General features: G+C 39.9%; 1 protein-coding gene across 1 annotated transcript in view; it reads right to left on the bottom strand.

Moving 5' to 3' along the window:
- Positions 1 to 15529, bottom strand: part of FMN2 (formin 2) — a 336742-nt gene that overhangs the window by 143204 nt on the left and 178009 nt on the right. The window contains exon 7 of the mRNA XM_036829555.1: positions 9233 to 9320. Coding sequence (XP_036685450.1) covers positions 9233 to 9320 — 88 coding nt within the window. The remainder of the gene's footprint in view (positions 1 to 9232; positions 9321 to 15529) is intronic.

The raw sequence follows: 15529 nt of genomic DNA, 5'->3' as shown, positions 1-15529 counted from the left end.
TACTCAATACCTTATAATAACCTAAAAGGGAAAAGAACCTAAAAATGTATATATATGTATAACTGAATCATTTTGCTATACAGCTGAAACTAACACAACATTGTAAATCGAATATATTTCAATAAAAACTTAAAAAAAAACAAAGTTTATCAGAAAAAAAGACAACTGCTATAAACACTAAAGCAACCACTAAAGAGAAAATAAAAAGTTCTATTGCCAATAAGAAAATAAAGGAGATCATTTGAATCTTTTAAAAATAATTCAATTAAAAACATGTTCTGACATTAAATTTCTGAAAGTAGGTTTCAATAAAAGTGTCTGTATCTCACATGCACTTTTCTCCCCAATGAGGCCATATCAATGACAAGGTCACACTGATGACAAAGTCATGGAGCCCACTGGGTTGAGCCCACTTTCTTCTCAAATTTCTGACCCTTAGGGACTCTTCATTTCAATGAAAACTGTTCACTAAGCCACCCAACAGCATTGACTACATTTTTAATGTCTTGATAACTATACTAAATGGATCTTAAAATTCCATACACCATATGAAGAAAACACTTAAATGTTAAAAAAAAAAAAAAGAAGCATGGAGCAATTTCCAAGCGAACCTTGTAAACTTGAGTTTCATAAAGAAACTAGGCACTAGAAAACCTACTGGGAAAAAACAACACTGGCCACACTGAACCCAACTTCTGAGAATATTACAAAAATAAACAAAGGATTATGAATAGCCTTTCTTATTGTGGACAGAAAATGTTGCTAGCCAGTTCAGTCAACAATGAATGTGGCCATGAGCCACTGCAGCTGCCCCCAGCGGTGCACCTCAGGGGACTCGAGGTGGAGAAAAACAGGACACTGGCCCAGACAGCTGAGGAGCACATCAAAGGAATGATTCCCATGAGCCCAGACTCTGGCATCTTCCCATACACAGAAAAGCACTATAATCATTAACTTGAGATGTCTGTTTTTTGTGATTAGCAGTAATATTTTCATGTTTGACTACATGTGTTTTGTTTTGTTTTTCCAGCAAAAACTCCTATATGCCCTGGCTCCTGCCTTACCTCTTCGGACAGTTCCTCAGAGTATCTGAGAGGCTGTTTCCCAGGCTCTAGTTCTCAGTAAGGTCCCCAAACAAAACTTAACTTGCAACTTGTAGGCTGTGCATTTTTCTTCAGTTGACATTATGGTAATTAATAGGCAAGTGAAAAAGCTTGCATCTTCAAGAAAGAAATTAGAAATTCTATTAAAAAAGAAAACTGGAGTCTGTAATATACAACTTATTTGGTAGAAATTTCATAAGAAAACCATTATTCAGTGGCAGGCAGTGGGGTAAAAAACTGCTCCACAAGTAGGCTACCAGAATACTAGGGGAAAGAGTTACCACAAAACTTCTACAAAGTTCCAACAGTTCAGAAAGGGTATTTCCAGGTTTTTTAAGTGTTCTTATACTTTACACTCAAAGCTAGAAACTAGTTCACCTTTCAGGAAAATAGTATGTCAAAGCAGGAAACAGAAGCTTCTGTCTGTGTGCTTAGATTCTGCTCATGTCCATCACCAAGGTTCATTTCACCACCAAAGCCTAAATCCTTCCCTCCGCCATCTTCCCTGCCACCAGGACCCACCAGCAACGCATGTGGAATGTGGGTGACACAAAGCACAGAGAAGATAACAAGAAAGCAAACAGTTAAAGGAGACCCTGGGCTTTAAAGACCCAAACAAACTGCTCTCCTTACAGATAAATCACCAGCCAAAGATGCAGCCACACTTAACTTCTAAGAGCTGCTATTATACATAATTCTCATATTTGTCTCCATTCAGAAAAGAGAAATGGACACAGCCCAGTACCAACTCAGCATTTCAGTAATACTGATGGAAAACCCAAGCTAAGAACAATTGAATCTGCCGCGGTTACTTGTCCCCTGAACCTGAGCCCCCATTTCTCCCCTCCTACCTCTCACTTGAGAATTCCACCACAGGACACAGCGCCTGCATTCTTCTCCCTCCGCTGTCTCCTGGGCAAGGCTTGTAGTGGAACCCCCCAGAGCCACGAAGGAGGAAAAAGACCTTCACATCCTCCCAGCTCCCTGGGTGGCCAATCTGGAGTTTCAAGCACTCCCAAAGCCTGAAAACACACCTCATCCCCTAAGGATCCCAGGAAGGGGAGGACAACTAATACTGATTGTGTGTGTGTGCTCATGTGCACGCATGTGTGAATGTGTGTGTGAGTATCTGTGTGTGTACGTTTGCGTGTGAACGTGCATGCACGTGTTTACAGGAAATAACTCATTTAATAGCCCTTTTTACTAGTGAGGAAAGTGAGGAACAGAGATGAAGACATTTGCCCAGGTTTACTTACCTAACCAGTGGCAGGGCTGAGATCCAAATCTGTCTTTGACTGGGTGGCTTAAACAACAGGAATTCAGGTCTCAAAGTTCTGGAGACTGGAACTGGGGCAGATTTTCTTCCTGGCTCACAGAGTCCTGGTCTCTCCTCCTCTTCTTATTAGGATGCTAATCCCATCATGGGGGCTCTGCCCTCTTGACCTCATCTAAACCTGATTATGTCCCAAAGTCCCCACTAAACACCATCACATTTGAGGTGAGGACTTCAACGCAGGAATGGGGGTGGGATGGGATGGGTTGGGGCATGAACATTCAGTCCATAACAGAATCCAGGGAGCCTGACCCCAGAACTCACGCCCTCATCGTTGCTAGACTACACTAGAAAGTAGAGGGAAACCCAGGGAAGCAAAGACACTGAGAAGAAATAATATGCTTAGACAGTGAGTCTGAATGAAAGCAGGCACCCCGAAGGACCACACTAGGGGGATATCCTGTATTTCCCTACATACTCTCTGAGCAACCGGTACCTAAAAGAGAGGCACAGAAAGTTCCACCTCTATGTACCACCAGACTTACAATAATCACAATATGCTTCAGTTATTTGATAACCTTAGCCCAGATTGCTTTTTCTATAAAAATTTTGTTTGGTTCAGTCAAGAACAAGCAACTCCACTAATTAATAATTTTCTTTAAAATATTTTTACTCACTTAATTCACAGATGTGAAAAAAATCCCACAACTTCATTTCTCTAAGGAAGAGAGTCAATAAGCAAACAAGGGAATTTGTATAAAATGACACTTAAAGCAAGAAACCAAATTTGCTAAATTTATATGGTGCAAAGTTTTAAAACTCCACATTGGTAGGAAAAAGTATTATGTACTCCTGCCAGTTCTGTTTTTGCATATTATTAGATAACACAGGTCCTCACTCTGAAACAAGCTAACATGAACTCGGAGTCAGGGGGACAGATGCCCTCATTAAGGGGAAGTCACAGGCACACTTGATCTATAAGCCTCAATTCCCTTCACTGCAAAATGGAAATTAACCCCCTTCCTCTGGACCATTTTACACAACTATCAGTAATAATCGGGGGAGGGGGTGGGGGTAAAATTCAAACCAATACTGAGTGCCGTCTCTTTGGATCCTGATAGAAAGGTTTCAGAATGGGTATCCTGCTTGTCAAGAGCAATTATCTTTCTAAGCACCTGCTGCCTTACGTAATTCCTTCCTATACAGTTATCAGGCCGAGGCTTCTCAGCTCTGAGACCCTTTGAGCCAGTGACCAAAGAGCAAAAGATAAGCAACACGATGCGGTTCCAACGAGGGGTGGAGACAGGCAGACGTCACTGGAATTTCTGATTTAAATCTAAAACATGTTATTGTCCTTGTAAGGTATCCTTAACTACATTTTTTAAAAAATTTTAAAAAAGTGCTTGAAAAGCAATTAGGCTTAGAGACCAAAAATAAAAACAACCATGGTTTCATTTACCTTATCAACTATATTTCTAACAGAATACTAGTTAGTTTTACATAATTATCGCCTTTAATTTCAAGTCATATAATTTTGATAAATCACGTTTGAACAGGATAGAAATTTCAACAAGGACACAATTTAGTATTCACTGCCCTTGGCTCACAATACCAGCTGGCTTTAAACAGGACAGACATTCAAAGGAGGGAAGGAACCTGGGCCTTAACAGCCTGGGGCAGCTACTCCTGGGTGGAGAGTGACACTTGTTTCCATGGGCGGGGCCATCAAACACTTTCTTTTTTTTTTTTATTTTTATTTTTTTTTATTTTTTCATAAAACAAAATTTTATGTAACTGAAGGATCCTTCCTGGGACTAGTTAACTGCCTTTACAAAAAAAATAAAATAAAATAAACAGAACAGAGTGAAATTCCAGTGTTCCAAATCAACTTGTTACACATCAATATAAACCCACAGTGTCCTGGCAAACAACATGCTTTCATTTTCTGTCTTATCCTAGAGCTCGAATCCTAATTCATTTCAGCAGAGACTCCACAGGCAACAGGAAAGACTGTGGCATTAAAATATTCATTTATACTTTTGTGGTAGTTCAACAGTGGTCTTATTTCTGGGAAAGCTTGCAAAAACCATACAAGGTTGGAAGCATCATAACTTAAATGGGTGCTAAGACTCAAATGAGAAAAAGGAAAACAGAAAGAAAAAGTAGAAGGAAAAACCTCTGGGAATAGACAGGGGCATTTAAAGAAACCATAAGAATGCCAACAATATTTAAACCCCCTTTTTTAAAAAGGGGATTCTTTTTTTTTTTTTTTGGCTTAAAATATTTCACTCTAAATGAATTTATGTCAGCTGTCAATGAAAGAATGTCACTAATACACTGTGGACACCTTTTGCAATGTAAATCCATGCCCTTTTTTTTACATGGTGCACTTCAACCTAGCAATTATTACAACAAATGTTATAGTCTAAAGCTCAAACACATTTTTAGCAATTTTGAAACTTAATTGTGTACAAACCAAATAAAATTTACATCATAACAAACATTTCCACCTAGGACTGTGGGGACACTTGAGCCTTCCGCATTGATCTCAGGGCCTTTTCACGCAGGTGCTTTTCTAAGTCATCAAGGTTATCTTCAGCCTCACTTTCAGTCTCCTTCTTAGGCGCTGGCTCTGCCTCTGGTTCTTCCTGTGCTGACGTGGCTGTGGGAGCAGCGATGGCCGCAGGGGTTACAGGGGCTGCAGCAGCTGCAGCTACAGCCTTTTCCTTCTTGTGTTTTTTGTGCTTCTTGTGCTTCAAACACTTTCTTAGGTGTCCCTTGCTACTGAATCTGTCATCGATGTTGACATACATGTACCAAGGGAATGTAACAGGGTACGTGAGCCAGTTAAGGGTTCAGTGCTTGGGGCACCTGCACCTCAGGGTGGCTGGCGGTGCCCCTGTGTCCTGTAAGAAGGCCACACTCCAGAGGCAGCTCCTGCAAGGTCCTCAGCCCTCCGATAGCTGAGGCTTGCTCATTCGTACACTAATACATGAAACTAAGGGTATATAAGGCCTGTGGATTAGCTGAAATCTCTTAGACATGCCCCAGCCACCTCCGTCCACAGGCTGAGCACGAGAAACCCCCACGGAGTGAGTCTACAGCTGGGGTCATTAAGGAGGCCACCCAAGGCTTTGTCCCGAACAGCCCTGGTTGCGGCCCTGGCTGCGCCGTATTTCCAGCACCTCCAGCAGACTGAGGGCAAAAGATCCCTCCCTCTGTGATGGGTCTGTATCGGTGCAGAGCAAACCTTTCAGACAAGATATTGGTGAGAGGACCTCCAAAGACAGAAAGCTAGACAACCTCAGGGTTACAGTAACTCTGCTGGCCAGGGATAATAAATATCTAAACGAGAGAGAATTAGATCAGAAACTGCTTCATTTGATCTGGTGGCAGGGTCACCTTACTACTTGTGTGCCTGCAAAATGTCCACTTAGCACTTGCTGTCCAGGCAGTATTATTAATGGCACCCCTTCCACTCTCAAAAGTGTCCCAGTCTGGATGATGAACCACGTGGATCTTCTACCCAGGAGTGAGACTGGGGATGGGGGGGAAAGCTGAGCCTTATGAAATTCAGAATTCCTTTACAGCTACTATGATCTACCAAAATGGACCTAAGAGTTGCGAAGACCACACTGACTCCTTACGGGCCAAAAGTTATACAGGAAATTCAATTTATTTTCACTAAACTACAAATCTGTAGATACTCTCATAATACCAATTTCTGGGAATAATACTAGATTATTTAAAGGAATCCTCCCATTGAGAACAATTAAAAATGCTGGATAAAATATATTTGTAAAATATCTTAAAGTCTTCGAAGAGCTGACGAGATAGGAATTAGGATTCTAATCAAAAGGTAAGAGAGAGCCCTGAGACAGGAGCCAGCTCAGAGCCTGCCTTTGCCCTGCCTGACCCAACAAATCTGAACTTCGTGCTGACAGTTTCTGGGGCCCGGGGCTAAATACGAAAGCTCAAGGCCCACCCAAAGTACAGGTTCTAGACCCTCTTGACAATAAACTGGGACTCGAATGGCTACACACAGGGAAATCAACTCCTGCGGTGATGGACAGTTAACCCTGCCTGACGGGGCCTCTGGAGCCTGATTTAAGGAGATCCTAAACCCAGAGCTGCTCGGACCCCCAGCACAGACTAGGGCAAATCTGCTCTGAAAAGTACCTTCATCCTAGAGTTTAAATTATTCTAAACCCTTGGAGTGGGAGTTTTCAGAGGTGCACACCATTTTCACTCCTCCCATCTAAAAATTGTTACAATATGCAGGATAATTTAGAGTTTACCAGGCATGTTCACAACTGCATCAGAGCAGCTCAGGCCTCCATTATAAGTGCCACACACACACACAGACACACACATGCACACGCACATACACACGGATACGGTGACAGAGAAGGATTAGACCTTTGGCACCTATGACCCAAACCCTAATTACTCCAGTGCGGCACTTTACAATAGAAACATTACAAAGGAAACTCAGCTCTAAGCTTTCCTAGAGTTCTCTGACAGGGAAGAAGACAGAAGAAAATTCCTGCAGTTTTCACCATCTTACACATGCTTTGCTTTGAGATGCCAATGCTGGTTGTAGGAAAAGCACAATCTTCGAGGAGCAGCATGTGTGGATGGGAGAGGAGGAGCAGTTAGTGAGGAGGGCTGAGGGCAGGTCAGTCTATCCTATTAACAAGCTGCGTGACACTGAGCAAGAGACACAACCACTGAAAGAGCTTAGTTTGCTCTTGTATAAGGTCACCCCGGAGGTCTGGATACATCCTGTGGCCACTTCCACATCCAAATCAATTGGTGTTTACACGTCCGTGGACTTCTCAGTGGAGGCACATCCTGACACAAGTCAGTTTTACTGTGGAGGCCGCATGTGATTTGCTCACGGACACCACGGTCCCGAAAACACACAGCAGACCCGGGCTTCTGGCACCGAAAGGCACACCCTCGCTCCTGCAGATCTGCAAGCCAGCCTTGCTTTAGAAAACCATGGGCAGGGTCTCAAAGTGACTCCAGGCAATCACCTGACATCCTAACAGGATGAAGCTTATGGAGCTTTTAAGTGCTGCCAGCCACACCCGGCCCGTGAGCTAACCCGGGAGGTTTCCAATGACCTCTCGCACGCACGCACGCACGCACGCACACACACACACACACACACACACACACGTTAGGCGACTCCTTTGCTCAGAAGGTTCTCATTACTAACTCAACCCAGGCAATATTCGATTGAAGGAAAGGACCATAGCATTAATTTCAGATTTCATTCCATGGCTTGACTGGGCTACATCTGCCAGCTTTAGAAAAGCAAGTACTTCTTGTTGCCGGCCTTGGCGTCCTGTTCTATGAAAACGACCCCCAATGCTTCCACTTGAGAAAGCCTCCTCACCACCAAAGCAGCTTAATAAAAATTTAAATTGTGATTGTGCTACTCATGGATTGACAGGGCAGGACAAGCTTGTGCTATTTATGAATTATTCCACACATTATTTTAAGCTGACCAAGTAGAATCCACATTCATAAAGGGGTAAGCTGGAAAGCCAGGTAAATGTTTTCATGATTTTTAAACCATATTTTGTTAACAGGTAAACTGGCATTCCATTGGATAATTTAATCTGCTTTAAATCTATTCTAAGGCTCTGAACAGCTTAAGGGACATTTTGAATATAAATTTAATTCCTCTATTCACCTTCGGGCAATATCTTTCAGCACAAATGTGATAGGACAACATAGCACAGGGATGCCTGTCAATAGTAAAGTATTAAAATACTGACATGAAAGCCATTTTGAAAATGGTAAAAATCACCCTATTTCCAAATATAGAAAATATTTTATAAGCCTGGTTAAAGATATAAATTAAAACAACACCATAAAAAAATAACAAAATGTCATGCTATTACTGCTTCCATGGGTCTGGATCACCAAGAATAACATAAACGGGTAAGAATAATTTGAAACTATCTTTGATGCTTATTAGAAAAATAATTTGGTCCCCGTATGTGGAGAGAAGCCTGGGGGTTACACGCTAGTCATCCCAAGGAACTGAAAAAAGAGGGACCAGTTGTCCAGCCTAAAAAGTTACACATAATAAAGCTGCTTGAGTGATTCTTTCAGCATCTCACAGCCTCTCGGAACAGGAGGACGAAGAGAATACGTCCCATCACCTACTCAATGCTTTAAAGGCATCTGAGACAAGTGGTCATGCAGCCTCTTCAACAGTTTTGAGTTTTCATTTAATTACTGTACACAGCAATCCAGTCTACTCTTCCACGTCTCTAATCATAAGGAAATTTTAAAAACAACAACAATCAAAACAAGCTTTCATGTAACTCTGGTTTTAGCTGATCTATTAGAAAATCTTAGGTTTACTTCCTCTTCTTTATGTTAGCTCAGCAAACATCTGAGATTTACTCTTAGCATATTGTCCTCTCCTGTGGACCATCCTCCCCAGGTATCGTCAGGGGCTGAGGCATGGCCCACACCTGGATCTCACCAGTGTTCACCAGTCTCTCTTTGGACATGGCACAGAGAAGTCAAATCAGGTACAGGGCACAGTGGGACTAGTATTTCTCATGAGTTAAAAATTAAATATTTGCTAATGCACACTAAACATGTCACATGAGAATCATGCTCTTAGCAAGATACAGAAATAACACAAAAGCCAAATTACTCGTAACCTTTCCAGAAACAATCATGGTAGAAAGTTTGGTAACACTTACAGGAAACATACTCACCTCAATCTACACAGAGAGTCTAAGTATGAAATAATTTTACCACTAAGCAGCACATCCTTTGGCCCAAATTTGAGTATTCAAAAGTTGAATTTTAATTTTTCACTTACCATGTTGTATATCTTTCATATCTAAGTGAAGGCTAGACATCAATATTCCAACTGCTTGTGACCTTTTGTTGCTTAGTAACTTGACAACCTGTTCAAGAAAGAAAGGAAAAGGGAGAAATGTTATTTGAACTCAGTGATAGGCTTAATAGCATGTTATTTTTATCCTAAATGAAGAACAAATAACTTAGAACAGTTAAAGTACCAGAACTGATGTGAACAAGCTTTTGGGTTTTGTATCTCCCGTCTTCAAAATCCCCACCTTTGCCCTGTTGTTCACCAGCAGCCTAAGCGTCAGGCTCTTTACCTGCCTTGCAAGAGCCTGATCTGCTATCACTGAAATTTCTAACCATCTGGGAAGTTAGCTTGGTCTCTGTAAAATAACAATTACACACCTGATCATTTGCAGCCTGAGATTTAAAAAGTGTTCTTTGTTTTTAAATGCAGAACCTTGAAACACTGGCCAATAAGTAAAGGGAAAAATAAAAGTACGCAGAGAATCTGTTAGAACAGATTAGTTTGACCACAAAATAGAAAATGTGCTTTTATGAAGGTTTTTTAGAAAGCTCACTATTTTACTGGCATTTGCTCTCGTTTTGCATTTGGCCCACATTTTGGGAGGAACGTTCCAACTAATTAATAGTGATACAATCATCAAATCCAAGGGGCTGTGTTAGCTCAATCTCAAATCTTTCCAGAGAGTCCGGAAGAGTCAGTTCATACAACCCATGAGAAGTTTCCTAACACAGATGTAGGCATGTTTAAATTATGTTTTCTAGACAATAACACATCACTGATAAATTCTGCTTATGACACTATTATCTCAGACACTGATCTTACGTAGAGCAGCAATTTCTACTTACTATCAGCATTTTGTTATAAATTTGCTTAGAAAAACACTGGAGGAAAAGAAAAAAGTTAAGGTCAAATTCCAGAAGTGACAGCTGCCCTAATTTGATCAATTAGGAAACTAATAAAATAATCATGCCCAGCTGTCAAACAAATCACAGTGTAAGATAATATTCTCAACAGGAATAATAGCATTCTTGGTTCCCTATCAGGGATACAGGTGGAGAAAATGACAAATCCATTCCAGGAGAACCAACCTCAAAAACCCCACAGTCATTTCTGAAAGCTTCTTGAGGAAAGGGACATTAACACCCCACAAGAAGCAGTGCCTCCTAATAGGAAAGACATAGGAACTGATTCGCAGTTTGCTCTTTAAACATTTTATTTAATTCAGCTTAGAACTTGAATTTGAATCCATTCATACCTAAACTATTTTTATCAATAACAATTTCCTCTTCCGATGTGAAAAAATAGAAACTTAATTTCAGAAAAGCAGAGGTATGTATTCTGTTCTAAAAATATTTCTAACTTCAAATAAATAGAATCTGGGTCTCATCTGTGCTACGCTGAAAAAACTGTTTTTCCTAAGGTTTCCTATCTCTCCCCACCCCCTGATTCCTAATTACAATGGGCACGTCTGCATCCATATGTCATCTGACCTTCCTGCTGTGTTGACATGTTTATTACACGCTTATAAAAACTCTGGTGAAAATTAATTTCTAACCCTCAATTAAAAGTGGCATCTGGAAGGCCTGCACAGGGAGCTCTCACGCCTACCGCTGGGGGTCAATCACCCAAACAGGAAGAGAGGGTCCTCGCACCTCCAACAGGAAGGGGTCTCTACTTCCCCGGCAGGAGGAAGGGAGATGTTCTTCCCGCCAAGCAACAAGCTCAGCCAATGGAAAATGTCGCAGCTCAGCCAATGAGAAACCTGAACTCCCACTTTCCTCCAAGGAACTTTTATAGAGGACAGCCCCGCCCACTGCCCCTTTTCTCTATAAAAGCTCCTGTCCTTTGTTCTCCGCATTTCCCTGTGGTCAAAAGCTTGAATTTATTTCCCCAACTACGATTCCCCTGGTTATTCCCAAATAAACTCATGCTGCTGAGATAACTGGCTATTTTATTTTTAAAGTTGACACTCTCTACTCCAGGGTTCCTGCCAGTCTGCCTCAGGCTTTTTTAAGGTGAACTATTCTGATTTCACATTAAATATTGGTATATCCCAGAGTTCTGCTCTCAGCTCCATATTCTCTTCAATGTATGACCTATATTTTCTCCTCCATCAACATGTATGCCTGCACTTATATAACTGTGTTCTTTTAACAGCACCTTAACCTCAGCAGTATCCTATTTTCCTAACAAATATCTCCGCATCAATTACCCACATAAACCTCCATCTGACATGTCTAATACCAAACTTGTCATCAAGCCCACCCCAAAAACCTACTCAGCTTCTCCTCTTTTATTCCATATGTTGAGATCATGCACCACCATTTTCAGTCCACCATCAAAGTTAGAAATCCAGAAATCATTCTAGATCCACCCCCCCTCCTTCACCTGCATGTTCTGGTCTGACAAGTCCTGTCAGTTGTAAGTCTGCTATATCCTTGAAATCCACCCCTTCCTCCTTAACTCTACTGTCAGCATTTACTTCTGTATTATAACTTGCAGAGATCAATGCAAAGGATCCTAACCAGACTTCCCAGTTCTAGTCCAGTGGTTCCCAAGGTATATTTCCTGCAACAGGGGGCAGCATAATCACCTGGGAACTCATTAAAGATGCAAAATCTCTGTCAGAAAGCTGTTAGTCAGAAGATCTAGGCAAAGAAAGACTCAATCAGCATTTTAAAAAGCCTTCCAGGTGATTATAGAATAAACAACGATTCTCATGTCTTCCCATCCATTCTCCAGTATCATCTCTAAAAGTGCCGCTATTTGCAAGTCACTCCCTTGCCTTTTAAACCTGAGAGGTCCATAAATAAGGGTAGGTCACATAGCCTCTTCACAGACTGTTTCACAGTTCATACCTGAAACTTGCTTTTCCTCTTATAATTGAAATGAACTTGACTATAAACTGTATGTTACATTTAAATGCCAAAGATTATAGATAGGAATAATAATTATTGATCACCTTCCAAAAAGCATACATACAGGAGAGAACACATGTCTAAAAGGATCAATTCCACAGTTTCCTGGAGTTATTCAACCTAATGTAAAGAAACCACCATCATCACTTCCCTCTCTCTCTCTCTCTCTCTCTCCCAATCTCTCTTTAATAAACTGAATAACAAGAACTTGAAGCTATCAAACTACAACATTTTTAGAATCCAGTGACTATATATATAAAATGGAGATGAAGGAGTTAACTCTTACAAAATGATCTTAAAACGCTTAGATGAAAAGCAGAAAATACAGATTTAGCAAATTTGAATATTCCAGAAGGCAATCTACAGATTCAGTGCAATCCCTGTCAAAATGCTACAGGCATTTTTCACAGAAATAGAACAAATAAGCCTAAATCTGCATGGAAACACAAAAGATTCCAAATAGCCAAAACCATCTTTAGAAAGAATGAAGCTGGAGGTATCACACTCCTTGATTTCAAACTACACAACAAAGCTACTATAATCAAAACAGTATTGTACTGGAATAAAAAAACAGACACATAGACCCATGGAACAGAATAGAGAGTCCAAAAATAAACCCAAGCTTATATGGTCAAATTCATCTACAACAAAGGAGGCAAAAATATACAATGGAGAAAAGACAGTATCTTCAATAAATGATGTTGGGAAAACTGAACAGCTACATGTAAAAGAATCAAAGGGGACTACTTTCTCACACCATATTCAAAAATAAACTCAAATGTATAAAGACATAAATATAAGACTGGAAACCATAAAACTACAAGGAAACACAGGCAATATGCTCTTTGACATCAGTCTTAGCAATATTCTTTTGAATATGTCACCTCAGGTAAGAAAAGCAAAAGCAAAACTAAACAAATGGGACTACATCAAACTAAAAACCTTTTTCACAGTGAAGGAAACTAAGAACAACAACAACAACAAAAGGCTGCCTAATTGAATGGATGAAGATATATCCAAACAATGTATCTGATAAGGAGTTAATATCCAAAATATACAAAGAACTCATACAACTCAACAATAAAAAACAAAAAACAAGGGACTTCCCTGGTGGCGCAGTGGTTAAGAATCTGCTTGCCAATGCAGGGGACATGGGTTCGAGCCCTGGTCTGGGAAGATCCCACATGCCACGGAGCACTAAGCCCGTGCACCACAAAAACTGAGCCTGAGCTTTAGAGCCCGCAAGCCACAACTACTGAAGCCTGCACACCTACAGCCCATGCTCCGCAACAAGAGAAGCCATGGCAATGAGAAGCCTGCGTACCACAACGAAGAGTAGAGAGCTGCCTCAACTAGAGAAAGACTGTGTGCAGCAACAAAAACCCAACACAGCCAAAAATACATAAATAAATAAATTTATTTAAAAACAAAACAAAACAAACAAAAAAACACCAACCAGACAACCTGATTAAAACATGGGCAAAGGACCAGAATAGACATTTTTCCAAAGAAGACATACAGATGGCCCCCAGACACATGAAAAATGCTCAACATCACTAACCATTAGGGAAATGCAAATCAAAACCACAATAAGATAACATCTCACACCTGTCAGAATGGCTATAAAGTCTGCTACTGTTATTTACTGTCAATTTCTCCCTTTTTGTCTGTTAATATTTTCTTCATGTATTTACATGGACCTACGTTGGGTGCATATACACTTACAATTGTTGTATCTTCTTGGATTGATCCCTTGATCACTATTTAATGTCATTCTTTATCTATTGTTACAGTCTTCATTTTAGTCTATTTTGTCTGATGTAAGTATTAGTATCCCAGCTTTCTTTTCATTTCCGTTTGTACAGAATACCTGTTACTCCCCTCACTTTCAGTCTGTGTGTGTCTTTAGATCTGAAGTGAGTCTCTTGTAGGTAACATATATATGGGTCCAGTTTGTGTATCCACTCAGCCGATCTATGTCTTTTGATTGGAGCACTTAGTCCAGGTACATTTAAAGTACTTATTGATAGATATGTACTTACTGCCATTTTGTTAATTGTTTTTTTAATCAATTTTCATTGGACTATAGTTGCTTTACAATGTTGTATTAGTTTCTGCTATACAGCAAAGTGAATCAGCTATACGTATACATATACCCCTTCTTTTTTGGATTTCCTTCCCATTTAGGTCTCCACAGAGTACTGAGTAGAGTTCCCTGTGCTATACAGTAGGTTCTCATTAGTTATCTATTTCATACATAGTAGTGTATATGTCAATCCCAATCTCCCTTATTAATTGTTTTTATAGTTCTTTTTTGTTCACTTCCCTTGTGATGTGATGACTATCTTATGTTTGGATACCTTTCTTATTTTTTCTGTGTTATCTATTATAGATTTTTGAGTTGTGGTAACCATGAGGTTTATAAACAACAATAACAATTTCTCTCTCCCTCTCTGTATATATTATATATTTAAAATATATACACATATATATGTGTATATGTGTGTGTGTTTATTTTATTTTTAAATTTATTTTTATTGAAGTATAGTTGCTATTCAATATTATATAAGTTACAGGTGTACAATACAGTGATTCCCAATTTTTAAAGGTTATTCTCCATTTGTAGTCACTATTAAATATTGGCTATATTCCCCATGTTGTATAATATATCCTTGTAGCTTATTTTATACCTATAGTTTGTACCTCTTACTCCCCTACCCCTTTATTGACCTTCTCCCCTTCCCTCTGCCCACTGGTAATCATTAGTATGTTCTCTATATCTGTGAGTATGCTTCTTTTTTATTATATTCACTAGTTTCTTGTGTTTCTTAGATTCCACATATAAGTGATATCATACAGTATTTGTCTTTCTCTGTCTGATTTATTTCACCTAGCATAATGCCCTCCAAGTCCATTCATGTTGCTGCAAATGGCATTATTTCATTCTTTTTTATGGCTGAGTAGTATTCCATTTTATATATATATATATATATATATATATATAGAGAGAGAGAGAGAGAGAGAGAGAGAGAGAGAGAAAGAGATACATCTAGAAATGTGACACATATATATATGTCATCTTCTTTATCCATTCATCTGTTGATGGGCACTTAGGTTGCTTCCATATCCTAGCTATTGTAAACAGTGTTGCTATGAACACTGCAGAGCATGTATCTTTTCAAATTAGCATATTTGTGTTTCTTTGGATATATACCCAGGAGTGGAACTGCTCAGTCATATGGTAGTCCTATTTTTAGTTTTTTTGAGAAGGCTCCATATTGTTTTCCACAGTGGCTGCACCAACTTACATTCCCACCAACAGTGTACAAGGGTTCTCTTTTCTCCACATCCTTGCCAACATTTG

This window comes from Balaenoptera musculus, chromosome 16, assembly GCF_009873245.2.
Source record: "Balaenoptera musculus isolate JJ_BM4_2016_0621 chromosome 16, mBalMus1.pri.v3, whole genome shotgun sequence".
In the NCBI taxonomy this organism is placed as follows: domain Eukaryota; kingdom Metazoa; phylum Chordata; class Mammalia; order Artiodactyla; family Balaenopteridae; genus Balaenoptera; species Balaenoptera musculus.
This window is presented reverse-complemented; position numbering and strand designations above follow the sequence as displayed.